This window comes from Larimichthys crocea, chromosome I, assembly GCF_000972845.2.
Source record: "Larimichthys crocea isolate SSNF chromosome I, L_crocea_2.0, whole genome shotgun sequence".
In the NCBI taxonomy this organism is placed as follows: Eukaryota; Metazoa; Chordata; class Actinopteri; family Sciaenidae; genus Larimichthys; species Larimichthys crocea.
In genome coordinates, this window is record NC_040011.1 from 40,036,815 (window position 1) to 40,063,530 (window position 26,716).

At 41.5% G+C, this 26,716-nt stretch overlaps 1 protein-coding gene across 1 annotated transcript in view; it reads left to right on the forward strand.

Annotated features, from left to right (window-relative positions):
- gria1a (glutamate receptor, ionotropic, AMPA 1a) overlaps positions 1 to 24,573 on the forward strand; it is a 64,992-nt gene extending 40,419 nt beyond the window's left edge. Inside the window, 10 exon segments of the mRNA XM_027282331.1 lie at positions 10,324 to 10,522; positions 11,565 to 11,812; positions 15,688 to 15,802; positions 21,533 to 21,667; positions 23,585 to 23,638; positions 23,640 to 23,676; positions 23,679 to 23,746; positions 23,748 to 23,765; positions 23,767 to 23,817; positions 23,819 to 24,573. Of these exon segments, the coding sequence (XP_027138132.1) occupies positions 10,324 to 10,522; positions 11,565 to 11,812; positions 15,688 to 15,802; positions 21,533 to 21,667; positions 23,585 to 23,638; positions 23,640 to 23,676; positions 23,679 to 23,746; positions 23,748 to 23,765; positions 23,767 to 23,817; positions 23,819 to 23,986 (1,093 nt within the window). The 3' untranslated portion in view covers positions 23,987 to 24,573.
- The last annotated feature ends 2,143 nt before the right edge of the window (positions 24,574 to 26,716 follow it).

Genomic DNA, 26,716 nt, shown 5'->3' on the forward strand with positions numbered 1-26,716 from the left:
TTCTTTAGAATTTAGAGTATAATTAAAACTTCTTGTGTTTTTTAGGGAAACCACTCAATACCACTCCAAAAATACACCATTATTAGTCCTACATCCAATATTGTACTTGGCTAAAAGTGCACAAGTAGGCAGAAAAGTACTATGTACCAAAAGTAGTGGTCTTGATATCCTGCAGAAATCTGATATTGTAACAGCCTTATTTAAAAGTAATAATATCCAGAATGACATTTTAATAATTATTAGTAGCCGGTCAAGTTAGCTGATTTGTTTCATATGTAAAATAATACATTTATTTGAAAAGGCTCACAGCTTTTGAATAGATGTTGAGTAAAATGTAGCTACAATATTTCAAGTGAAATGTAATCAAGTAAATAAGAAAGTAAATTTCTCAAGTTCAAGTATGTCAAAATTGTTCAAAGTTCAGTATTTGGTACTTTTCTATGGAAATCCAAGTTTACAAGCCAGCATACCTACTTACCTCTCCAATAAAGCACATTTGAAAGAGTGACGTATATGACCTGTAATATGTAATATGTCTGCTGTGGTGAAATGTCTGAGCAGGTGCTTGTAAGCCGCTCATCGCTGTATCTTTGTGACTAACAGGTGAGAACAGAATGTTCTCGAGCTGCATTCAGCTCGAAGCACTTCACTCTTTATGCTTCTCCATTTAATCAGTGACAAAAGGCCAAGGAGCGACACTGACGAGCCTCTCTGTCCTGGATTAATCAGCAGTCGCGTTAGATTTCCGCGTCTGCCTGGATGTGTTTAGTCTGCTTCTATTTAAAGCAAACACGTATTTACATTTTCTTTGTGCGCCCTCTAACAGTATCTTTGCATCAAGGATTACAGGGAGCTCTCTGTCTGTGTGTGCGTGCACTTATATAGTGTGTGTGTACATGCACGTAGGCATGTATTCATACATTGATGTGAAGCATTAATGTGTACAGTACTTGTGTGTGTGTGTGTGTGTGTATTGGCCACCCAGCTCCCCTTGCTATTTATTCTCTGTAAGACCTTGTTTACTGTGCTCTTTCTAAATGTCAGCACTGCCACTCAGGCCCTCCCATAAGCCCCAGTCCGTGCTTTTGGGCCCTCCCTGTGTTTATCTCTGCAGACAGGTGGACTCCCCCTCCTCCCAACCACTCCATCCATCCATCCATCCATCCATCCATCCATCCATCCACCCATTCACTTTCTCTCCAATCAGCTCTTCTCAGTCTTTCTCTCCTCTCATCTGCTCAACTCTCCGTCCTTTATAGATTTCTCTGTCTTTCCAGTGGTTGTGTTTGATTAGAAATGTATCATATGTGGCATATCCCCCTTTCATCTCACGGCTTCAACGATGCTTCCTGTTTCACCTGTCACACCTCCCTGCAGCACATGCAAAAACACACACACTGCGGGAGTGTGATATCGTCCCTTTTTCACAGTGATATATGTATATGCTTCGGTTTGGCTTTGTGAGTAAGTTGTACAGTCGTTGCTTCATGCATCTTCTTCAGAATCAGAAATGCTGATACATACAGACAGATTTTAAGTCACGCTCTCAAACCCTGAGCTTGGATCTTGTTTAATATTTAATTCCATTTAGATGTTATCACCCCCAATTAATAAACTTTTTTTCTTGCTTATATTGCAAAATATGAAGTGGCTGCAGGAAACTAGGTGGTGAAAATATAGGTTTGAATGATTGCTAAATATTGCAAGTTAGGGATTTTATTTCCATACAGCGCAAAAGCAGAAAACCTGCTCCTCGTGGTATAAACTATGAAAGTGCAGGAAAAGCAGCAGCATATACATTCAGCAGAAGCTGTACCGGTCCCTGTCTTTTAGTTTCCGGATGAAACTTACCATGGGAGCTCTTGGCAGGAAGGGAACTTGAGTAAAAGGGCGTGGGTTCATGATGTTCCTCCGGTGAATGTGTTTTGAAATGCTTATGTCTGTGTCTGATGTTTGTGTGTGTGTGTGTGTGTGTTTGATGGCCCAGTGGAGTTGTCTCCCCTCCTCAGCGCCTGTGTTGCTGCCGTTACATGATTGTAGACTGAAATAAATCAGCTCTGCCACTCACGCGTTGCCCCGCCACAACAGCAATTTCTCAGCCGGGCGGTCAGAATCATTCAATAATGGATCGAGTATGTGGAGTATTATGGTAACCCAGGGAGGGTCAGTATTTCTCAAGCTGAGTTTTTTTTTTTTTTTTTGTCATAAAGTGATGTTTGTTTTTTCCTTTTTGCAGCTTAAAACAGGAGATGGCAAAACACTGTAGTGATTCATTTCTAGCGGGACTTACTGTAGACCTGGAGAACAATTGCCCAGTCATATCTTACTGACTGTAATCAGGCATGGCAGGCCTATCGAGCTTTGTATTTTTCCACACAGTGAAGCGGTATGTGGGAGTCTAACATAAGCTGCAATTATTAGCATTTCCAGCTAACTAGCTTATCTTAACCAGCTTATCCTAAAAGCCTGTACGTCCGCCAACTCATGAAGCTTAATGAGCCATAGCTGCCGGCAAATCTGCCAGCAACAGTCCGCCATTCATTTCAGCCACCATCATCGACATGTGAAGCCTACTTTTGTCTACTTCACCCACTATTTACCAGGATACAGTATGAAATTGTTCAATTAAAGGCTCAAACCAGTGGTGATATTCATGTATACTTTGCATCTTATTGCTGACCATTTTCCAAAACATATTTTTCAATACTGCGCTTACTTTCATTTGTTTTTTTTATCAAGGTTACAATGTTGGGTTGCAGTAATGCTATTCTGAACAGAGGCTCTGTTAAAAACTCTGACATTTTAGATGTCTGAGTGTCCTTGAATACACCACCATGAAGAGCTTTTCAGAATGGTCCCTGCTTGCGACTGCATTAGTGCTGGCCGGGTGATAACGGAACTTAAGATAAAAATAAAGAAAGACAACAAAATGTTCACTGTTGGAGAGCATCTATCTCAACCAACAGTTTAGTACTCAAAGCCGCATGTCTTCGTAATGTGAAAGCTCGTAACAGCTGGGTATAGATAATATTTATTTAATGAGCAAAAATCATGCATGTTGTGTCATAAGACGTAGCTTGGCATCGCTATTCCGGGTGCCATTTTAATCCATTTTATTTTTTGCAGATTCCTCCTGTTGAGGCTTGTATGTGTGTGTCTGTGTTTATTTTGAGACGCACGTTGCACAGTTTCTCTTCCTTTTTCCTTCCACAGCACCCTGTTCTCTACATATCTTAAGAAAATGCTCCCATCCATGGGTCCAATATGCAGCCAAACCCTGCATTACAAACAAAAACAAATCAAAAATGTAATATTGTCTGGTATAATCTATGAACTAATGTAAGTGGCTGTTGCCACAGTTGCTAATCAAGGCCCCAGGGAAGAGCCAAGTGAATACTTGCGATCAAGGGAATTATTGATCTTGCACAGGGATCAATTAACGTATCACTTTGTGTTGTTGTTGTTGTTATCGTTAACACTGAGAAATTAGATCATGTTACACACCACCAAGTTACATAATTGTGGTGTTAGCGAGTGGCTGCCAAAGCAGTTGGGGAAGACTTGGTAGAAAGGAATAATTTATTCATAAAGAGACGGTTCAGTTTAGTTCACAGCATCACTTATGTTTTATTAATCTGGAAATTGCATGAAAGGAACTTTTGATCATACATGCATGCATGCTCAATAGTAGAAGCTAGTGAGGCACACTCACATACCCCCCTAGAGAATCTCGCTGGGGTATCACACTTTGTACACAGGCAAAGACACCATCCCCTCAGAGGAATATACTCTGTCAAATCTGCATTTAAAACACAGTCACACAGAGATACACATATGTTTTCCGGCAGCAGTGACAGCTTTTGCTGTAATCAAGCCGTAACAGTATGTGAATGTCTATCCCGCAACCATGAATTACACTTCAGACCCGAGGCCACATGGGAAATCTACCTGGACCAAAGTATACACTGCCAATAGTTTGACTGGAAAGATGTGCAGCTTGATACTTAGAGGCTTATCAGTCAGCCCCGTGTGTGCTACCCTGTAAGCTAAAAGAAGCCGTAATGGGAGCTTTCAATCTGTAATAGCAATTCTATCCTACATGTACGTACTATAGGGGTGTTTGCCCTTATAGAGAGAAAGGCAGATAGATAGAGAGGGAGAGGAGGAGAAGTGAGATGACTAAAGTCTCTCTCAGCTCAGCTGTACTGTTTGGAGTGCAGAGTGTGCTACCATGGCAACCACAAAGAGACACAGATTTTTTTTCTGTCAGAGCAATGCAGCTTCGCATCAAGTGTCCCCGGCCTGAGGAACTGCGTATGAGCGCACATGCGTGTCACCTCTTTGTGCCAGATTTAATGGACTATAATTCGTGTGTGTCTGTGTGTGTGTTGATGGTATTGATTTTCAGTGAACAGTTGTGATGTATCTGTGTATCCTGTTTTCTAGCTGGTGACTAAGAGGCTGTGCGTATGTGTGTGGGCGCGTAGCGAGCGCTCTCACAGCTCACCAGCGCTGACTTAATCGCAGGTTACACGAGGCTAAGACAGCACCCGTGATAGCGTTCAGCGGGACCCGTGTACAGCCACACATAGCAGTGATCATGGCCGTATCTCAATCATATTGATTCCTCTGCGCCAACACTCCGGAGGGCTGAGAGCTAAATTGTCGTGTGTGTACAGCACCACTCAAAACGAGCCATATGTTGCAAAGCAGCTACTTAACTCAGCTGCATCATAATAAAAGAAACGCATTGAATAATTTCACAGCATTTTGAATCGTAATGCTTTTTTTGTGAATTTTTCCATTTGCGTTCATTCTTTAATGAGTGTAATAACCGGCTTTTGGTGCGGTTGCTGCAGGCTGGTAACAACATTATCATAATGTTCTCTTTTCAACTCAATGGCATGGTAATGCTGACCTTTAGACAAAGAGAGAGAGAGGGGGAGAAAGAGATATTTTAATAAATCATTATTTTTTTTCTCTCCCTGCGTAAGGCATGCATGCTATTCCAGCCTTGAAGATGAAAGCGTTCCCACTCTGATAATACACAATCTAATAATCGCGAGCCTATCAAAACAAAAGCACGAGCAACCCGAGCAAAACTAAATCAGAAGTAAACCCACCACTTTGCAACAATATTGGTCATAACACATTCTCATCCCCCCAGTGCCTGAGAGGAGAGGGACAGAATGAAGTGGTGGAAAGCCACAAGCACACAGTAAGCGTCAGATAAGTGCAATTTAAAAAAAAGAGTCTGTCGCTTTCTGTGGCCAGGTGTGCTCTAAAAGCATTGTGTAGTTCAATTTTGAAAACCACCATCAGAGGACCCGAAATTGTCTTTTTGCACGTGGTTTCAGGAGCAACCGTGACCTATATGGTGGCAGAATTACATAGAAAGGTAATCACGTTTATAAATATTTTATTCTGGTTAATTATCCCGACATGCCCACGTTATTGTGCATGTTTTTAACGGGGCTGGTTTTCACTGCAGAGGCTATAATAGGGAATAGAGAGCTTAATAAAACTTTTATAAACTCATAACATTTACAAGCGAGCTAAGGCATAGCTGATGGAATGCTAATTAACAAAGCTCTGAGATGTACAGGCAAAATAAAAGTACAATGATTAATGTTTAGCGGATACACGCAAGCGCAGGATAAAAAGTATGAAATATTTTAAGAGGGAATTTCATCCAAACACGATGACGCAGCTGTAAGACATCAAATCTGATCTTTTTATATGGTCCGCCTCAGTTATAACAGCTGGTTTAAGACCTTTAGATCCTCTTAGGGAGAATACACTGTGTGCACACAACTTAGAAAAACCACCAGAAAGCTGTGCATGGTATGTATCCTTTCAGACATAACTATCAGAGTAGCCCTTCACTTGGTGATCATTATATCTTTAAAAAAAGACTTTCATTTTTGTAAAATAACCCGACGTGCCCAGCATTCATAGGATGAAGACACTTAGACTTGTATTTATTTGGCTGAACCTCCAGAGAAGGTCACACAAACAGACACAGACACAGTCTCACTTCATCTTGTGATGCGCTCTGATGTCGTCTCGATATAAATGCAGCACTGGTGTTATGTTTTTTGTTTTGTTTTTTCATTTTCTTCATATCTGTGTCATCATTTTCGCATCTAGTGAGCTGTGGTTGCTAAGGACGTTTCCTGCAGTTCACCACGGCAGTGGCCAATTAGTCAGCACATATCACTCACACTTAAGACTCTGTGATGACACTGAGTCTATACGTGCATGTGTGTATGTATCTCTCTTCTCTGCTCTGCCCGTGTATGCCTTTTGCTTGCAGGCTCCACTTTGCCAGCCTCTGTCACTCTCATTTTGTGTTTTCTATTGACTTGTACAAAACAAGTCTTGTCCTTCAAGACATATCGAGAGTGAGCCCGGTCATTACGAACATACAGCTGTCTCGCTCATTTTTAAGGGCAAAAAAAAAAAAAAAAAGCGTTGTAGCAGAAAACTCCTTTCCCATCCCCGATTTGTCTTAGAATCACACCATAATTAGAGACCATTTTCTTTCTCATTTAAACCTCTGTAATTCCTAATCCATTGTAATGTGGCCATTACTGCCTCATTTTTTACACTTGCTAAAGTCATTAGTCATTGCTAATTACCATATCGAATAGAGGAGGCCAGCCAGGGGAATTCTAATGAGAGTTTAGTGCTACAGCAGATTCTCAGGGAGCTGTGGGTGGAGATCATATAGCAAAGGATGAAGATCTGGATCTGACAGAGACAGAGATGGAGATGGTCCAATTTGTTTTGCTGTCCATCATAACTAAACCACACACCGCATGGAGTGAGAGAGCACACAAGTATGCACTACTTACAATGGTTATATATGCTTTACATATAGTGCATACCATCACAGTCCCAAAACTTGACTGTTTTGATTCGTCTCACCGTTCTCATCAGTGCCGTTTCCAGACGCAGCCGTGGCTGTTTTCTTTCATAGCACTTGTTACGATGACTCACTATTGAATACACCCCCTCATCTCACTCATCTTGCTCAGAGAACCAAGGTTACACAAGTAACCTGCAGGTTTTCAGCAACAAACAAATCCACTGTAGGCTACCTGTCGAGTACCAAACCGCCAACAGACAAAGTTATTGACTGGTTATAGGATGTGAACATATTAGCGGCTAAAGAGACCACAGTTTTCCCTCAAGACCAAAAACAGAGCCAGGGTTAGGGCTAGGGTAAGTCCTGTGGGTCTGGGGGTGTAATGTCAGCAGCACAGAGGCTACTAAATGATCATAACAATATTATAGGAATGCTACAGGCAGCAGTGTGTCACTCTCATCATGAAGGTGACACTATACTCTATATAGGATGTAGGCTATGATATAATATGGACTATGGAGTATTTATAGAATATAGTTAAGTGGATATTATAGACCCAAGATGAAACTGACAAAAAAAGAAAAGAAAGAAAAAGCAGCACTCACAAATCCATCTGCTACTTCAGCACCACGGATTCCTAAATACACAGAGAGCTGGATTTAAATTTGAGGAAATGCTGTCAAACACAAACCCTACCAAACCATTAAACAATCATAGATGATCATTGGTATTTATTCTAAACAATATTCTATAACATGTTCCCAGGGTTGTGAGATTTAATCTGGTGGAAACAGGCAGATCTTTGAGTTGTCGAAGCTTTAACTGGTTAGTTGTGTGTTAAACAAAGCTTGAATGATACGCATACAGTGCGTGCACATCACTGCTGTTGAGCTAGTGCTTCTGCTGCTCCCATTACTGTTCCTTTTCTCCGTAATGCAATAAAAGAGGCACGGTGAATAATTGATTAATCGTTGCCTTAACAAGACTATGAAATTACAGCGCTCCTTGGAAGATTTCCCTTACTGTAATAAGACAGCTTAGTTAATGTTTTACCGAGGCACGAAGGTTGGCTGCTGTGCAATAATGTATGAGGAGCAGAAAGGAGGTTCAAAGGAAGCGAGTTCGAAAGGAAACAAACAGAGACAAACAGGTCTGTGTTTGCCAGTCGCTCGACTCAACTCTGGAAGAGGACTGTTGCAGAGAGAACCAACACACACCCATGCAAACATCTCTCTCATGCACACACACACACACACAAACGTAGCAATCGGTGACCCGGTTGTTCTGTGTTGCACAGACAGACTCACACGCTGTTCTCTGAAAGCAAAAATTATGCACAGTCTAATTTATGTGTGTGTTTGCCTGCGTGCATGCATACTCGAATGCGTCAGTGTCAGTGCCAAGGTGTAGGCCATTGTTGTCTTGGCCCGAGACAAGCCCCTGTCAGACCCCCGTCGGCACATGAGGAGACAGACAGGCGGCACAGCGGAGATGTAGGGTGGATGGAGAGGGAAAGGAAAAAGAAAGAGAGAGAGAGAGAGGAAGAGAGGAAAGAATGAGGGGAAAGAAAAGGGCGATTGAAGGAGAAGGATTAGACAGCTGTTTACTGCCATCTCTGGAGGCCAGCAGCAGTCAGAGCTAAGGAGTTTGTCAGCCTCTGGTGGTACTATAGAGTTTACTTTTCATGTCTGCCATTCTCTCTCTCTTTCGCTCTCTGCCCCCTCTCTGGCATCGCTGCTTCAGTCTAACATAACCCACTTTTCTCCTTTTTTTACGGCAGTTCTTTGTCTGTCACATAGTTCCTCTTTTCAGACAAAGAGGACTAAGACGCAATTAAAACGGCTTTAAACAGCAATGCATATCGAGTATTGTCGTACTGTCTCACAGACAGGCGATCGTAAAAGTCTTATCCAGCACTCTGTCAATCAGTCTTCAGCTGAAAATCAATCATCAAAATCAATCAGGAAGCAGTCAGGATTGATCGAAGTTCCCTGCTGGATAATGTGTCTTTTTCTTTTTTGTGTTTAACCTTTGATCCTGTATTTTCTCTGGTCTCAGTTTGTATTTGATTGCTCTTTGTGTATGTAATGAATCAGATGATATGTACAGTATACATTGTGTGTAATTTAAACATCTAAGCATCTTAATTTGTTTGGATGCTGAGAGGCGTTACTGCCACCCTATAAATGATAGATTTGATATAATACCAGTGTCTTACTGTACCTGAAGAAGCTTCATGGGACTGAGATGTTGTCAAGCTCTGAGTATAAGTGTGTTTTTTGTTGTTGTTGTTTTTTCTAGTTCTGTAACTGTACAGAGCTAAAACGGAGAGTTTTGACGCAGGAGAATCACCCACTTGTTTGTGTATTATTTGCTGCAATACTAAATATGTACTGAGGCATTTAGAAAAAGCATGTTGCTTTTCTCACTTCGCAGAAAAAGCTTAACCTCGCCGACACTCCTTTGGAAGAGTGATCATTGAACAAGACACACACACACACACACACACACACGCTGCAGACAGCTTCGCCGGTCTCCCAACTGATTTTCAAAGACTCGGTTTTTGCTCTCCACTCACTCCCCAGCTGCTCTTTCATCATCCATCATCCACCCATCATCTGAAAAGCATCTTAAATGATTATGTTTTAGCTTCTTTTTTTTTTTTTCTTCATACTTAATCTCACCTTCATGTTCACGCTCCATTTAGTTTGACAACACAAAGGTTAATCATCAAAGCCTTTTTTTTTTTTGTTTCAGATTTGTGTCATTTTCATTGCGTAAGCCTCTCTGTGACTCTGTGCCTCCGCGCTTGTCGGGGACCCGGTATGTAACGCAACATGATTTCTGCTGTTGCTGTTCAAGCTGGCTTCTCTTGAGGTGAAAACATGCGCAGAGAGAGAGAGAGAGAGAGAGAGGAGGAGAGGGGAGAGGATTTGACTTGGGGGGGATTTTGCTCGCCAATCATCAAGTTGTTTTTTTGTTTGTTTGTTTGTTTGTTTTTTAAAAGTGCAATTAGAGCAGTGGCTAAGTGTTCACCTCTAACTATTAATCCCCAACAATTAATGCGCGCGGTTCCATGAAACATATTGGCAACTTTCTTAAAGTGAGATTAATTTGGCAAGCTGGCAGCTGAGTGGGCCTTTGTGGATCTGGTTATCTTTCCTTAGCACATTGGACTCAAGCTCTCCAAACACGGTGGAATGAAGTGTGAGCGAGTGCAGAGGGAGCGTGATGCAATGCACGTCGTTTAGATGGCGTGAACATCACAGGGTTTTTAGATCGCTGGTCTTGATTGTGTCCAGGAAGTAAAAGATACATATAATTGATTCTGTTTGTAAAAATAAAGCATGGAATTAACAAGGGCCGAAGAGATCCATGAAAATGTACACCGTGTTTTTTGCACATCTATATCTTTGACTAAGAAAATATCCTGTCTTGTTTTGTTTTTTTAGCTCTCTGTCTGGTCGCATTGTCGGAGGCGTCTGGTGGTTCTTCACCCTCATCATCATCTCGTCCTACACTGCCAACTTGGCTGCCTTTCTGACAGTGGAGAGGATGGTGTCTCCTATAGAGAGTGCCGAGGATTTGGCCAAGCAGACAGAGATCGCCTATGGAACGCTGGATGCTGGCTCCACCAAAGAATTCTTCCGGGTGAGAAACCGAGATTAGAACATTCATTTGAACGATCACTGTAAACGCTAACCTCTGTGACAAATACATTACATTCCCTGCTGCTGCTTTGCTATAAAATCCCTGTGTAGCGCCAGTTGGACGCTTTTAATGTGAAGAAGCGGGAGTAGTAGATGGTGGGTTGTATGATCAATATCTTAATACGGCTCTGCTACAGTGTGCAATAATACAGACTGTATAATAACGTTCTGAACCGTTTCTGAGCCGGCTATCCTCTGTGATTTGTTAAAACAAATCTCTTCACTGGTGTAGCGATATTATAGCTCCAGCAAAAGTTAAAGTGAAACCTACTTTCAGCCTGACATCGCTTCCTTGCACTACCTTTATTAATAATGTGTACTCCTTTGTGTTACTCCAGCATTTTATATTGAGATTTTATATTGTTTTAACTTGCTGGTGGGTGAGAGAGTTAACATTCACATTTGTTAGTTCATCATTCACCTGAAACATGAGCACATTCACTGAACTGTATGTGAACTAACAACCGTTCAGTGTGGTGGTAATGCGCCCCAGACCTCCAGAGGTGGTCAGCCGATTGGATTACACCCTGCCCTTATTGCATCTTGGGTGCATTTACACCTGTACTTACAGTGCAGGTGTAAATTCAATTCACTTGTAGTTCACTTACATAGTTGTGAGCACAATCCAACTGCAATCCAAACACCCAAAATGCCTTCTGATGCAAAGTGTAGATTGAATCAACGAGATACAATTACAAACACTAACAGTGGATTACATTACATACATTGCATTCCTGTGAATACCTCTTGTGTTGAATCCAGGCGGACTCCGCCACTAACAATGAAAAGTATATCTGAGAGAGGAAAATACAGAATTGAAGATCAAATGGCTGGAAAAACAAACACCATTAAGTACCTGGGTTTAATTTCATGAAGAGCTACGGATATTAACTTTAACATAAAGGCAGATAATACAGTATTTACACTGGCACCGTCTCGTTCTCTCTCTCTCTCTCTCTTTCCCTAACGATTCTGGCTGTCAGAGGTCAAAGATCGCTGTGTTTGAGAAGATGTGGTCCTACATGAAGGCGGCTGACCCATCCGTGTTTGTCAAGACGACAGACGAGGGCGTAATGAGAGTCAGGAAGTCCAAGGGCAAGTATGCCTACCTGCTGGAGTCCACGATGAACGAGTACATAGAGCAGAGGAAACCGTGCGATACCATGAAGGTGGGAGGAAACCTGGACTCTAAAGGTTATGGCATCGCCACACCGAAGGGCTCCCCTCTCAGGTAAACCCCTGCCACTGCAGCGAGGCCCGGATAAAAGCCTCTCAGAGTGCTTTTATCGGAGCCCCTGCATGAGCATCATCTGTTTATTTGTCCATCAAGCATATGACATGAACGCTCATGAGCCATTTGTGAAATTCCATGTATTTTAATTAATATATGTATCCTTTTCTTTAATCATATAATACAACATGTCAGCATCATCTCATAGTTTGAATGCATTCTTATTACACACAGAAAGAATGACGTCACTTACAGTGCGTCATTAAACCTTTTCTTTCTTTTGTTCGTAGTTAAAGTCAGAGTCATTCACAACTTCATCATATTCATTTTCACCACTGTGTCTGCATATGTATGTATGCACCTAAGCCTATTCATAGCTGACTTGTGAGCACGAGCAGAAGTGTAAAGTAGGACTATGAGATTTCCCGTCCTCTTTAAGCAACACTTGTCTTCCTGCTGTCGTCTAATTACATCCTAAACCTGCTTCTTGAGCATTTGTGGTCTCAGGCTGTCTGCTTTGAAGCTAAAGCATCTGCTCGAACGCACAGAAACACACGTAGAAAATGTAAATGTGCCTCTCACAAACCAACGGGGCCCTTGAAGCGGGATTACAGCTTAAAGGACCAAATCCATATGGCTACTTTTCCACTTATGCTCGGGCTCACACCTTGAATGTGAAGTCAGCCAGAGTTGATTTTATATATCGGCCACATCGAATGTTATAACTGGATCTGCTTTTCTGCTATCAATGTCCAAGAGCAGCAGAAGTCTTTTCACATTACACTAACACCTTAACCAACTTCCCATTCACATTCCCCATGCAACTTCAAAGAGAGTGGAAGAGCTGGTGGCATCTGAAGCTTTTAATCTATCTCTAATAGGCCTCATTCATTTTGATGAAAGGAGCCATATGGGGAGATTTCATTCAGGCACGATGAGGAGTCATTTGGGGGTTCCACCTTGGTAGGCAGCCAAAGGTCAGAATACGCTGACTAGAAATGCTGCTTCTCTCTTACTCAGAGCTTCTATATCAACTCCATTCAAATTACACTTCATACAGTGAGGGAGTGCTGCATTATAGACAAGACAATTGGCGAAATGAATCTGCTCCCAAGTCATATAGTCAGATAAGTCCAAACCTACAGCGCAGCGATGGGATGTTGAACTGCTGAGGATGGCCCCATTATCTCTCTCACTCTCTCTTTGTGTTTAATTATTAGCAGAGTGATGTATGTTATTCTCAGCGTGCCATTCACACATGTCTGATACTGAGTTTCATTAAGAGATAATGAATAATCATGACTGGAAGTGTTTTTTTTTATTTTTTTATTTAAAGGATGGAAATGTTGAATGATTTAAATATTTTTTTTTACGGCTGAAGTGGAAATTGACTAATTGTGCCGCTCACCTGAAATCAGATATGAGTGAATGCCCGGTGAGTTCAAAGAGTTGAGTTCAATCATGCCTGCAGTACATTGTTAAAGCATCGGTTTGCACGGAGTACTTAGTTTTGCACAGGTTTAAATTCTTCTTTCTTCTTTCTATTCCAAATTTAGTACCTAAACTTACTGCTGATACCAAGTGCAGATCTGCTCTCAAAGTTCAAATGGTTCATTGCTGGATGGAAGTCACTGGAATCTTATATCTGCAACTAAACCATTACTGCAAGAGAAGATGTTCACACACCATCAACAATGCTAGTAGTGTGGCTCCAGGGATGTCAAAAGTTGGATTGGCAGTGTAATTTTGCACAGTTGGTAGCGAATCCTGCTGACATTCCCTGACCTTTCCTCTAGCGCCACCGGCAGGTCAGACTCCCACTTATTCCTTGAAATAGCTCAGCATCTACATACTTGATGGCTTTAGTGATCTGACTTTTCTTCCAATGCCGTCAATCAAGTCAAAATGTCACTCTCTGAAATACTTCAGTTTATGATCAACGCCTGCAAAACGACGGTCCCATCAGCCGTAGCTATACGTTGTGTTTAGTGCTAATTAGCAGATGCTTGCATGTTCACGTGCTTGACTTTGATTGTGAACGTGATAAACATCATAACTGCTAAACAACAGCGCTGAGACCGTCAGCTTGTCATACTGACGTTCAGCTCAAAGTGCTGCTGTGCTGGAAGCCTCAGACAGGCTGCAGACTCTTAATCTTATTACCGTATTCCGAGGCCACACATACGATCACGCTCATCTTCTCTGATACACATAACACACACACACACACTTCTTACTAGAAGGTCATGTGTGATGTGTGCAGATACGGGCCTTTTTTATATGGTACAAATTGTATTTTGTGCATGCGGTATGTGAACAGAAAGTGCAGAAAATGTACTTATAGTCATTTTTGGTTACATTAGCTAACTGGGAATGACATTGTCAGCACGTTCTGTCACATCACATTAAAATGCATTTATAAGCGAGAGAGCAACAGCGGTGGCTTAATGCATCAAAATGAGCTCCCTGCAGCAAACGAACTGAGCGGAATATAAAATATTTTAGTGATTAATGTGACATCAGATCTGCTTATTAAGGTCAGTATCATGGCCACCATACCAACTGAACAGATCCCTACTGGATATATGAAAAAAAAATATATATATATAATAAATTTTAATATACTGCAGTGCAGGCCTAATTGAAAGTAGCCCTTTGGAAGAAGAAAAAAAGATGAAAATGACATAACTCTTAATTTTACAGGATGTACTGACTTCAAGCTACACTTTGTGAACAGTCCTTGAAATGTTCTGTATGTATTCTGTGCTCCCTGCTTCATTTCTTACATGTATGATGATGTCCAGCCACCTCACCCCCCCCCTAATGCCTGTCTGACTATTTACCCCATCCCACCTAAACATACAGTGCTCTCTGTCATCTGCTCGCCTCAAAACCAACTGACCAAACTAACATATGACCTGCAGGTCGCCGGATCATCCATGTCCACACACGTCGACTTCTTTCTTTCTGTCTGTGTCCACTGGGCTGAGAAAGAATTCAGAGGTTTTACCAGCTCTGAGGATACCTGTGTTCCCTACAGCTGTGTTGTGCACTTAATGCTGGGGATAAAGACTCTCCTGCTCTGCTGGCGAGAAAGGCAGAATATCACCAAATGAAAATTGTTGAAGTGACGCTGATTTGAGGGGAAAAGACAATCTGCCAAATGCCTTTAATCTTGACTCCATTCATGCAAATTCTGATTGCGCTTTCTGCCTTTCTGTGACTTGTGGATGGAGAGAGTTTTCGTCCACAGCCAGTCAGCTATAGGAAAACACACACACACTCACCAGAGAGAGAGAGCAAACCTCGGGGAAATGCTTTGGGTGAGGCGGTTCATATAGATTCATGTTCATGAATCTGTAGTCGGTCACATGGTTTCCTTTCAGTCTGTTTAAGAAATAAACTTGTGATGGACTTATAGTTAAAGCCTCTGTCTGCCTTTGTCTGGGCTAATAGTTTGTAAATCAATCAACACAGGCATCTATTCACTAGGATAACGTTATGGGTTGAATATTGATAAGTTAGTTACCATAGCAATCTGTATGCCGGTGCCACTGAAAGGAAATCACCATCTGTAGACAGACTTCCACATCCAAGGCATCTCCATTTATAGCGTCTGCTCTGCCTCCCTCTGAGGCCCCTGCTTGGTAAAACCTGACTCTGCTACTGTAATGGCGCTCAGCATTTCAGCCCATTGCAGATATACAACTAACATGTGCATCTAAAGCCAGTACTCCTGCTTCATATCAGTAGTTATATGCGGGAGTTTCTAATCGTAAGTCAATGTTTTCATGATCACCACCACCATGCGAGCGATCTTTATATCTGTCCCATAGAGTGTCTCCTAATGGCTATCGTTTTATATTATTTTCAAGAAACCCTGTAAACCTGGCAGTGTTAAAACTGAACGAGCAGGGCCTCTTGGACAAATTGAAAAACAAGTGGTGGTACGACAAGGGAGAGTGCGGCAGCGGGGGCGGGGACTCCAAGGTCAGAGCCAGTTTGATAAACCCTGCGGGTAACCCACCACCACTGGGAGTGTTGGTGGGGTGTGGGCGGGTGTGTGGGGAGGGGAGGGTAACCGGCAAGCCCACGCTGCACTACAACTCTAGCAACACTTAGAAGTACCAAAGGGTTTGGTACAAACCAATTTGTAAACCACGGAGGAGTACATTTTGTATCATCTCGCCCGCCTAAACAAAAAGGAACAACGATGATTTGTAATTGATCATTGTGTGGTAATTAAACCAGCTGGGCTCCTCATGCTCTGTGATATTTGTAAGATGCATCCATTTAGTGGCTTTGGAATTTGTTTAGTTTTATTTAACTTTGTCTGTTTGCTTATGACAAAAGACACAATCCAGAACATCCGTGTTGCACAAATGAGGGTGAGCAGTGTGCCGGTTACCCAAAGTGATATAGTAATACACATCTACTGCCTTAGGGAGCAAGCCAACCAAGCTAGATGGAGTATTAATGCATATCACTCTGATGTTTCTAATGATGTTCTTGCTATATTTATGTATGTGTGTGTGTGTGGTGTGTGTGTGTGTGATGAGTTTTATTTTATTTTCTGACCTATAAGCAAGCTTAAGCATTAACGTGTGTATGTATTTGCTGCTCTGTGTTTCTGAATGAATAACATAAAATAACATGGTATAATATGTTATTTATGTTATTTCCTTATGGTTGGAAGAATCCCAGTAAACCTAGCGGTGTTGAAACTCAATGAGCAAGCCGTCTTAGACAAACTGAAAAACAAATGGTGGTACGATAAAGGGGAGTGTGGCAGCAAGGACTCCGCAAGAAAGGTTAGTCTCCAACCCAAACCTGTCACCTCACAGCACCTCCCAGCACAACCCTGCCCTGATCCTAGACCAGCCCCAAGTCCAGTCCTCAGCCTCTATTACACTTAGCAGTACACTCCATGTGGCTCTAGCAGTACTGCCGTATTGGCCCGAACATAAGACGACCCCCAATTCTGCAATGACTTTTGAAGATGAGAAGCAATAAGTGTTAAGATAAAGATGCGTAACATGATTAATTATTCATGAAAAATACAGTAAACTACAGTTTGTGGTTAATTGATTAATTAAATGAAAAGTGTAAATGCAAGAGTGTAGTCTAACAGTTGTAAAAATGAAGTTCAAAAAGTAATATCTACCTTTGTATCTTTACATTAGCCACCAAAAGCCAGCGGTCATACCAGACCATGTGAGGCTGTAGCAGGAAAACAGGAAAAAACATTTTATTGCTCATGAAATTAATTATTATGAATTTCAATAGGAAATGTGTGTTTTTTATTTCAAAAGTTACATTGTCACACTATAAACTGGACTCATGGCTGATGCTAGCAGATATATACTGAGTGAAGTGCAACACTAAAAGTATCTTAATATAGTTTATTCTTAAAGCAACAATATCTATCACACATTACAATATTCTGCTGTTGTGAATACAAAATAAAGTCTTCCAATGTGATACGACTTCCAGAAGAACCGTTGTCTTATATTCGGGCCAGTATCCTGGTGGTACTCTGGTGTCTATTTGTTCCCACTGATGAGTTTGTGTTGTCAGAAATTTAATGTTCATTACCGGTGTGCACATAAATATTGTGTGGTGGATGATTTAAGATTGTCACAATGGTTTGTTATACATATAGCGACTATAGTTTGCATCTAGGTGGGATAAATCCTTTTAAAATATATTCCAAACACACACAGACTCATGCATACAGACGTACACACACACACAGATCCAATGTGATGATAACCTTGAGTTTGTTCCGCAGATTGAATATGATTCAATCTGAAAGCAATTTGTTAGAATACAACTCTTTCCCAAGGACAAAAAGTAGGAGAAACAAACACAGATGGACGTGAGGGAGACAGATGAGACTTTAGGCCTTTGGACTTTGCTGAACCCTTTGAACATCCTGAGGAGTAACCTTTTCATCCCGACCCTGATAATAATCCTAACCCAGCTCTCTCACTGTAGAGTGTGCATGTATGGATGCAAACCCCGTCAATCTGCCAGATCGACCCTGAGTCACGCCGAGTCTGTCACTGTGCTTGCATGAATTTGCACTTGATGTTATCCGCTGTTTGAAGAAGTAGCGCTTCCTGACAGAAAAGCTATTTTCTCTTTAGCTCAGGTTTCCAATGTCAGCCGTCAAGAATTTTTTTTGGCTTCCTTTCTTCCTCATATTTTGACACTTTGGTGCAGTGAGTGTCAAACCATGTGCCATGACGAGCTCAGTGTCCAGGGAACATACTGCAAACAAACGGAGAATATTTTCTGAGAGCTCTTAACTTAGCTGAAGACGCGCAGCAAAGATTTTAGGAAAGTAGAATACACGGTCAGTCAAGAATATCTTTGCAGTACATAAGTCTATATTTTAAAATTCCTCTATATTAAATATTCAAAGGGAACTTTATACATTTGGGAACATTTTAACACATGAAGCGTATTGCATTCACTTGAAAAAAAAAAATTAGAAACCTTATCTATCTATAATTATGAGATCCTGATCTCGTAATTGCGAGAAAAGATCTCGATAAGGAACGGTGCCTCATTGGACATTGCACTTCGGTAAAGTTAGAAAGATATTGGCACTTCCGGGATCAATAACTCTTAATTGAAACGTTGTTAAAACACAAAACACGCATATTATCAACCGTAGTAAGACAGACAACGAGCTACAACCTAATGTTCATCAAAACAAGCCATCCTCGGAGCCACACCAACAACATTAGTGTTTACTAGGACTTTTCATCATTTCTGGGAATTTTTATTAGGAATATTAATAAATAACTTTAATATGATACAGTACTGCGGTAACGCTAAGATCTCGTAATTACGACATTGTGATCTTGGAATTACGAGAAGATCTTTTCTCGTAATTCCGAGATAAAAAAAAAATAATTAGACACCTTATCTCATAATTACGAGATCTTTCGTAATTATGAGATAAGGTGTCTAATTTTTTTTCAGGTGAATGCAATACGCTTCCGTACATTATATCTCATTCATCTGTGAAAAAAAAAAAGAGCCGAAGAAAAAAGTACTGCACATGACCTCCCTGTAAACCCTAAATGCACTTCAAGTTTTTCGTACTTGTAAAAACAAATTAAGTAAAGTGTTACCTGTTTTACGTCAGTCAAAGCTTACTGGCTGCCGGCTGCAGCTTCATGTTTATCCTGCAGGGATGACAGTGCTGCGGATGTTCTTATCTAACCCTCTGCAGGAAGCGAATAAGCTATTCTTTTTAATATTTGAGCAGTAACTCACAACCTCAAGATACTCTCAAGCTCTCTAAAACAACTCATTACTAAACAGTTATTAGCTGTGCCCTGTGAAGGGCAAAGACACTTCATTAGTAGCCTTTTTTTCTTTGTTTGGTTTTAAATGTACTCTTAAGTAGAAAGTTTTGACGCATTTAAGTATTTGACCATGGGGGCAAACTCTAGGAAGCTTCATGAAAATCTCAGCCCTTCATGACACATAGTTTGACACACATCCTGATATCATATTTATATTGTAGTCTTACTTAAAGGGGTATGTGTAGATAAAATATAGATTAAAAGTATTCAAATGCAAATCTGATCTTGGGGTTAAACATAATTTATTTATATAGAACAAATAAAAGCCTGAATGTCACTTAGATTGAGTAAACTGCAAGCTCAAATGCAAACAGAGGTACAATTAAGCTTTACACGTGGCATTAATCTCTTTAAGGTATTCCCCAAACGGCATTTACATGAAAGCATTCTCGTTAGACCTCATTGTTCCACAAGAGCTCTGTAGGTTAACTGATTTAAGTCTCAATGATTCAGTTTCATTACAGACTATAAACAGGTATAAATGTAAGTAGGTGCCACTGTGATACAGAATAATGACCTATAATATAGAGCAATGTTAAACTAAAGACTCGTTTGTGCTGTCGCTGCATGAATGCATGTGTTGTGGGGTGTTTGTGCACTTTACCTGTCCCCTCACAAAATGCAATTTTCAAGAAAACAGTGTGTGTGCGTGTGTGTGCGATGTTCAGGATTGCGTAGAGAAGTCAAAAACTTTTTTTAATATCTGCGGCCTGTCTCACAAAGCAAATTGAACACAGCTCTGCTCTCTTTGAGTTAGCGTCTAGTTTTTACTAATCTAATCTAAACGGTGGTGACTTCAGTTCAGAGAGCTGTGAAGCAACTAGTTTCAACAGCACGTCAAACAAACAGCCCCACTTACATTATAGATTAAGAACGTTGAATTTAATATGAAAGGAGATTAAACTGTTGAAACCTGCTGGGAAATTTGACTTCACATCAACAGGAAGTAAGGAGAAGATGAGTAGAAGATACGCAACTTGAATATAAAAGCTATAAAATGATGTGGTGAAATGCCAGCAGTGTACACACAATTAGTGGCTGACATTTTAATATGCTGAGTAGCTCGGAAATAAAATTCTTTTTCCATCATGAAGGGGGAAAAAATACAGGATGACTAAATATGAATAAACAAAGAACAGTGAAGAACACTCAAATGTTTCAATAATGTTGCTTCTGTTGATGTAGAGAGGAACACTGCAGGAGTACCGGATGATTTGTTAAATTAAAAAGAGGCCTGATTAAGGCCTGTGACCGAAATGTAACTTGAATAAATCACTGGCAGCTAATTTTCAGCGTGCAGACATCCTTCCTTTTTTTAAATTAAAACGTCTGCTCGTCGCTCGTCATTAAGGCACAAGTCAGAATACGTCTTATTTAGATGACAGTGAGATCATGAAGTCGTCTCATATTCTCTGTTCCCGCAGTGATGGAATACAAGACCACATTTTGCCAGACACCAAAAGAATTTTAATGCAGTTAATAAGCAACAGCGGATGTTATAAATTGGTTTTCCAACCACCCACTGTAATTTCTGTTTAGCGAGAAGTCCCTGGTTTATGGCCAGAGAGGAAGACGAGCTGTACTCCAAATGATTTGTGGTGTCATTTTTTTTTAATCAATACACATGGTAAAATGTGCCAAAAGTTGAGCGAGCATCCCTATGGAAGCCGAGTATTTAAGTTAAATGAGGTTTTGACCTATCATTAGACCCTGCAGTGGTAGCATGGATTTACTGACCATGACCTAACATACCTCTTTCTAATATTTCAGTTTGAAAGCCATGTTTTGTAGCCAGAGAGGAACACTGGCTACTACTAACATATTTCTAATATGAATAATTAATGATCTTAGGAGTAATAAAGCAAAGTCACTGTACTTAAAGTATCTCTGTGCTCTTTAGGAGCTGCCGTTTTAATGTAAATGTTGTATAGTGACCCTACTTGGATCCTGTAGGGACAGTTTTACCTCACATTGTTGTAAATCTTGTAAAAAAATTGAAAAGCCAGAGTAAGATCCAAAATTATCCAGCTAATATTTCAAATTCTACTTTGTGAGACGGGCCTCTGAAATGTGTTTTTATTCTTAATGTCTGGGTTTTGAGTGGCGTTATGTGTGCGTCTGGTCTTCCTGTCTTGTACTTTACATGTACTTGACATGACTGTACTCTGTCTCTCTATGTACGTAATTAGTCAGGGTTATCTGTATACTTTATGTTTGTGTGTGTGAGTGTGTGTTTGGGTTTTATTGTGTGTATATCCAGGTGACATGTCACGTGTATGTAAAGTTCTGTCGTTTTGTTTTGCTTCTCACCTCTTTACTCCCCCCGCCCTCCCTCCAGGACAAGACGAGCGCTCTGAGCCTCAGCAATGTGGCGGGAGTCTTCTACATCCTGATCGGCGGCCTGGGCCTGGCCATGCTGGTGGCACTGGTGGAGTTCTGCTACAAGTCCAGGACCGAGTCGCGCCGAATGAAGGTGTCCACCGCGCGAGCCGCTGCTGCCTCAGCCGCTCAGGCCTTTCACTGCTCAGCCTTAGACAGTGGTGCTAGCGCCCCCTACACAGAGCTGCAGAGCTACGGCCTGTACGCCAACAACACTGTTAAGATATAAGGGCAGAGCACAGCCACGGGGTAGGAAACGCTGTGATCAAGCCATGATGATGATGATGATGATGATGATGATGATGATGACATCCGCCTCCTCACCCCCCTCGCCCATCTAACCGTGATCACAGTAGTGCCTCTCACGGCTTCCACCGCAGTGCAAACGCTCTCCTGTACCTCTCTCTACCTCTGCCGCTCAAGTCTTTATGTCACTGATCTCCTGCAGTGTTGTTGAATCACTTGATTTTTAAAATTGCCCTTACGCCTGTTTCTTCATCTTTTAAAGTTTACATTTGCATACGGCAACAAAACAAGCAAGTAATTATTCCTGTTTGTATCACAGGGTTGTTTGCACGTAGCATATTCCTTTGGGTGTCACTAAAAGACTTTACACTGCATTATATTTAGCATATGTGGATATAAATATGCAATTTATATCAGTTACTTTAAGCGGTAAATAACAGAATAAAAAAATCCATCTCACCTACGAGCCAAGTAAACATTTCACTTTTTTAAATTTCAGCTCACTTTTATGTTCAGGTCACAGTAATCTCACGGCACGCATTCATAAATGAAAAAAAAAAAGTGGCTTTGTAGCACAGGTGTAAAGGCAATTTGAATCACAGTGGTACATCTATCTACCTCTGTCGCTCTGAGCAAAACTCTCCCCTGCTCCTTCTTCTCTGTTTGCTGACTTGTCTTGCAAATGCAGGGCCCATTGTGGTGAACATCCTTTATATGTATACCATAAGGCAGGCCTGTTGCGGCTCACATGTGTTCCATCACTGCTTTAACCTAGAACAGTCTAACTCAAATTGTTGTCTGTTGAGAAATCTGGAAGTAAAGACTTGTTACTTGTACTCCTCCGACAGCAGCAGCTACAGTCATCCGCCACGCGGATCAATTTACCACGAACCAACCTTTGATTCATACTTCCGACATCAAAGCCCCTGGCTGATATACTCTTCATGTAAACAACTAAAAGAAAAAAAAGCAAAGGCAGGCCCAAGACATGGAGTGATCTCCTACATGAATCTCTTATGTTTTAATCAGCCCACGAGGAGGCACCTGATCAGTATGCTGATGAGTTTGGAGGGGAGCCTATTAGTCCAGCGGTGCCTTTATGCTGTTTGGCTTGAAAGAAACAACAACGCCATTCCAATTAGAGGCTGGTGTAAATCTCCAATCCCCATGCAGCACTCATCGGCTGCTCCAGATCGCGCCTCGCTTTGCCCAATTTAATCTGCTATAGGATAAAGGGGTTGCGCATACACGTGCATCTCACATCATTAGGTCGTCTTTCAAGCCCAGTGGCTTTTATAGCGCTAGTCTGGAGAAGGGAACTATTAAGCCAATGAGTAAAGCCTCAGCTCCCTTCTTACTGCCCACACTTCGCTCTGCTCCTGTTACAAATTAGGACATTGATGCACATCAGCCCGGCGCCACGGTTTACCACCTGCAAATATCACTCAGGTCCAGATAGAGAGGGCGAAAACCAGCACCCTAGGTCTCCTAGCAGCAGCTCATTCTGCTACTGAACCTCTTGGTGTGCCAGCGTGTCATTCACATAGTGACATGAACAGCTGCTTATGATATATTCATGTAGTAAAGACAGAGCACTCTGCAGACTTTGCTGAAAAAGCTTGTGAAGTACAAAGTTCTGTGCGCTGCAACAGCTCCAACAGTTGCATAAGCGTTGTCTGTTTTGAGTAGGATCTAAGCATGCATGTGTGTAAGGCTCAAATCCGGTGTGTAGACTAACTGCAGTCTGTTTGTTCGCTTCTGACAGCAATCCATCAACGACGCCATGCGCTGCTCCACCCTGACCAGGATGAGTGGCAACGGGAGCGGCGGAGAGAACGGACGAATCCTCACCCACGACTTCCCCAAGACCGTCCAGACGCTGCCCTGCATGAGCCACACCGCCAGCATGGGACTGGGTGCGTCCGGCATGTGATCATCACGTGACCTGTGCTGGCAACGAGGAATAGGCAGGGTGGGGCAGAAGAAGAGCACAAGACTCTTAATGACCTCAAAAATCATGGCCGTCTGGTTTGACCCATCTATTCTCCTGGCTGTCAACGCGCCCGACTTGAACTTTACTGCCAAAATGCACTCTCGAAAAAAAAAAACGCTCCTTACAAACTACGAACAGAGACTCGCGACATTTTTGTTTTTGTTTTTTAAATAAATGGATGTTTGGAAAAAGAGATATCAAAAAAAAGAAGAAGAAGAAGAGAAATGTGCTGCAATAAAGAAGCCGTCAACGGGGCGTGTTTTTGAATTTTTTACAGTGTTCATTTCTGTGGGGGGAAAAAAGAAAAAAGAAAAAAAGAACTTAATTCTTCAGTGTGACGCCTGCGCTGTGCCATTTCGATGGAGCTGTTGACGTTAGTCTGCGTGTGCAATATCTTCACCTCCACTGCTGACCTTGTACTACCTAGATGCTTTCTGATGGCCGACAGAACGTGTCTTTGCACAGACGTGGCAGAGGAGGACGGACACTTGTAAACCGCTGCGATGATTTTGATATTGTTTTGGGACATTCCCGCTCTCTTTCACTCTCTCTCTCACATTTGACACGCCATTTTGGAAAGACAAAGTGCTCTGTGTAGCATAGTTTTTATGATATAGTATATGGGTTTACACTGTTGTTAATAGCGCAAAGAGCTTTGTCGAAAGTAGTTTTGATTTGATTTACGCCCGGCTGAGGATTAACGCCGTTTGACCTGGCTACAACAAACATGCATTGCTGCTACACCTCATTTAACACGTCATGCCTTGTCTTTGTGCCATATGACCATTCTCACAAATGCACACACACACGCACACACTTGTTGCTCCTGGGTCATTTGTTTGGCCAACAGACAGATAAAGAGTTTTAATATTTAACGATCACATGAACAGTCAGAGGGCAAATTCACAAATGCTCACTTTGACCTGCTATAAAACAGAGAAGACACACATTATGACACATTATGTACAGCATTGAGTGACCTTACACTGTATTCTACTGTTGTGACATTCATAGCATATCCATTGATATACTAGGGAGTCTATTTGCGGCAAACGACCCGAGAACGAAGATTGACGAATTCAGATGTAATCTGGAGAAAATATTCCTCAATCTATTGTTAGAGCTGTTGCTGCATAATTCACTTACTCCTGTGATGTATTTTCAGCTGTATTCAGTTTTAATGAAATGGGCAGCGCAGCTATTCGCTCTCAATTTATTGAGAGTTGGCATATCCCCTGCAGATCGTGCGTGGCCTATAAAAGGAAAGAAAGAAAGTTGGCCTCCCTCTCGCTGTTGCTAGATAGCTCAGGAAGTAGGCGGGATTGGAACACTTGGTGTGACTGATTCGCAGTCGCTGTTATCTGTGTTTATTAGAAGTCAAGGTCATGGTGGTCACTGCAGCGCTCGGCCGCAGAGTTTCTCCCTTTCAGATCATGTCAAGGAAACAGAAATCAGAGTGTCAGGTCCTGGACAGCAGAGGGGAGAGAGAGCGACAAAGGCCAGACAGCCTCGGTTTGGCATTAAAACATTTCACTGCTGTTAACACAAAATGACTATTGGTGACGTTCTCATGTTGTGACTAGAAGATCAGTCAGTTTGGCATGATGACAAATCAAATCCCATGAAGTTATGTGACAACAGTGCGTTGGTTCACCTCTCAAGACTCCCAAAACCTATTTTTGTTACATGAACACTTTTTGTTCAGGCATTGAACACAACATCTCTTTTATGTTGAAAAGTTAACATCATTTCCATGAAGCAAGAAGGCTTTTTTTGATATTTGACACAATATGTGGGGTTGTTGTAGGACGCTGTCAATCATATCTGATAATACCACACCCACAGAGTCTGGATTAGTTTTCAATTTTTGATAGACAGTGTTTTTCTTTCTGGATTTTAACTTTAAACTTTTGTTTTACAACAACTGGGAGCTGAAGTTTTTAAAAAAATGTAGGTAGTGCATTTGTTGGGGGACTATTTACAGCAGTGGATTAATACACATTTGGTTTGCTAGTGATGAAACATGGCAGACTGTCAGTGGGAGATTTACTCAAAATAAACTAGTGCTCATGTTAATGTGGCTTATTATTATTTTCTTTGAATAATGTTACAGTACATCCAGCGTTGACAGCAAAGGCAATACTTATTTTGTAAGATCAATTCATTGTTGGTTTTGGTATTTTCATGGGAATTGTTGACAGTAAGAGAAATGTACAGTGTTTCCGGCCTTTAAAGTCTTACAGGTGAAAACTGTCAAAGCGGGAGAGAAACCAATCACACTTCACAATGCGTCACAGCCAGAAGTTATGTAAAGGGTACATTCTGTGCCGTCTTCCAACACAAACATATTTTCCCCGTACTTATGCATCACTTTACCCTCTCTCCACCTACGCAAGAGTACAACTATTCAGCTTCCTGGATTATCAGGCGTAACTCAAAATATAGGAGACCCTCAGGTTAAGTCGAAGCAGGCTGAGGGAAAAGTGGGTGCATCAAAACGACAAATTACAGTAATTCATCACAACATAAGCCCTGAAAATGCACTGAAGACCATCATCGTCACACACGTGGTTCGTATCGAAAGAGTCAAACAGTGTCCATTTTGTTGTAAGGTGACTGGAAGGTTGTTGCTTGAAATGGGATTCTCGCTGCTGTCGGATGTCAGAGGTCAGCTTTGCGATTATGTACCGCACACTCTGACGCTGACCTCTCATTTCACAGCGGAGGCCAAGCGCCTGTACAAAGGCAGCACTCATCCTCTGCTTCCACAAGCTGGTTGTGTGTTATTTTTTTCTTCTCCTCTGAGTTTCTGCTTTAAAAGAAAATATATATATGGTACCAAATCCAATGTATGACCTCTCTCTCTTTCTCTACATCATCATAAAAGCAAGAAAAATGGGCAGT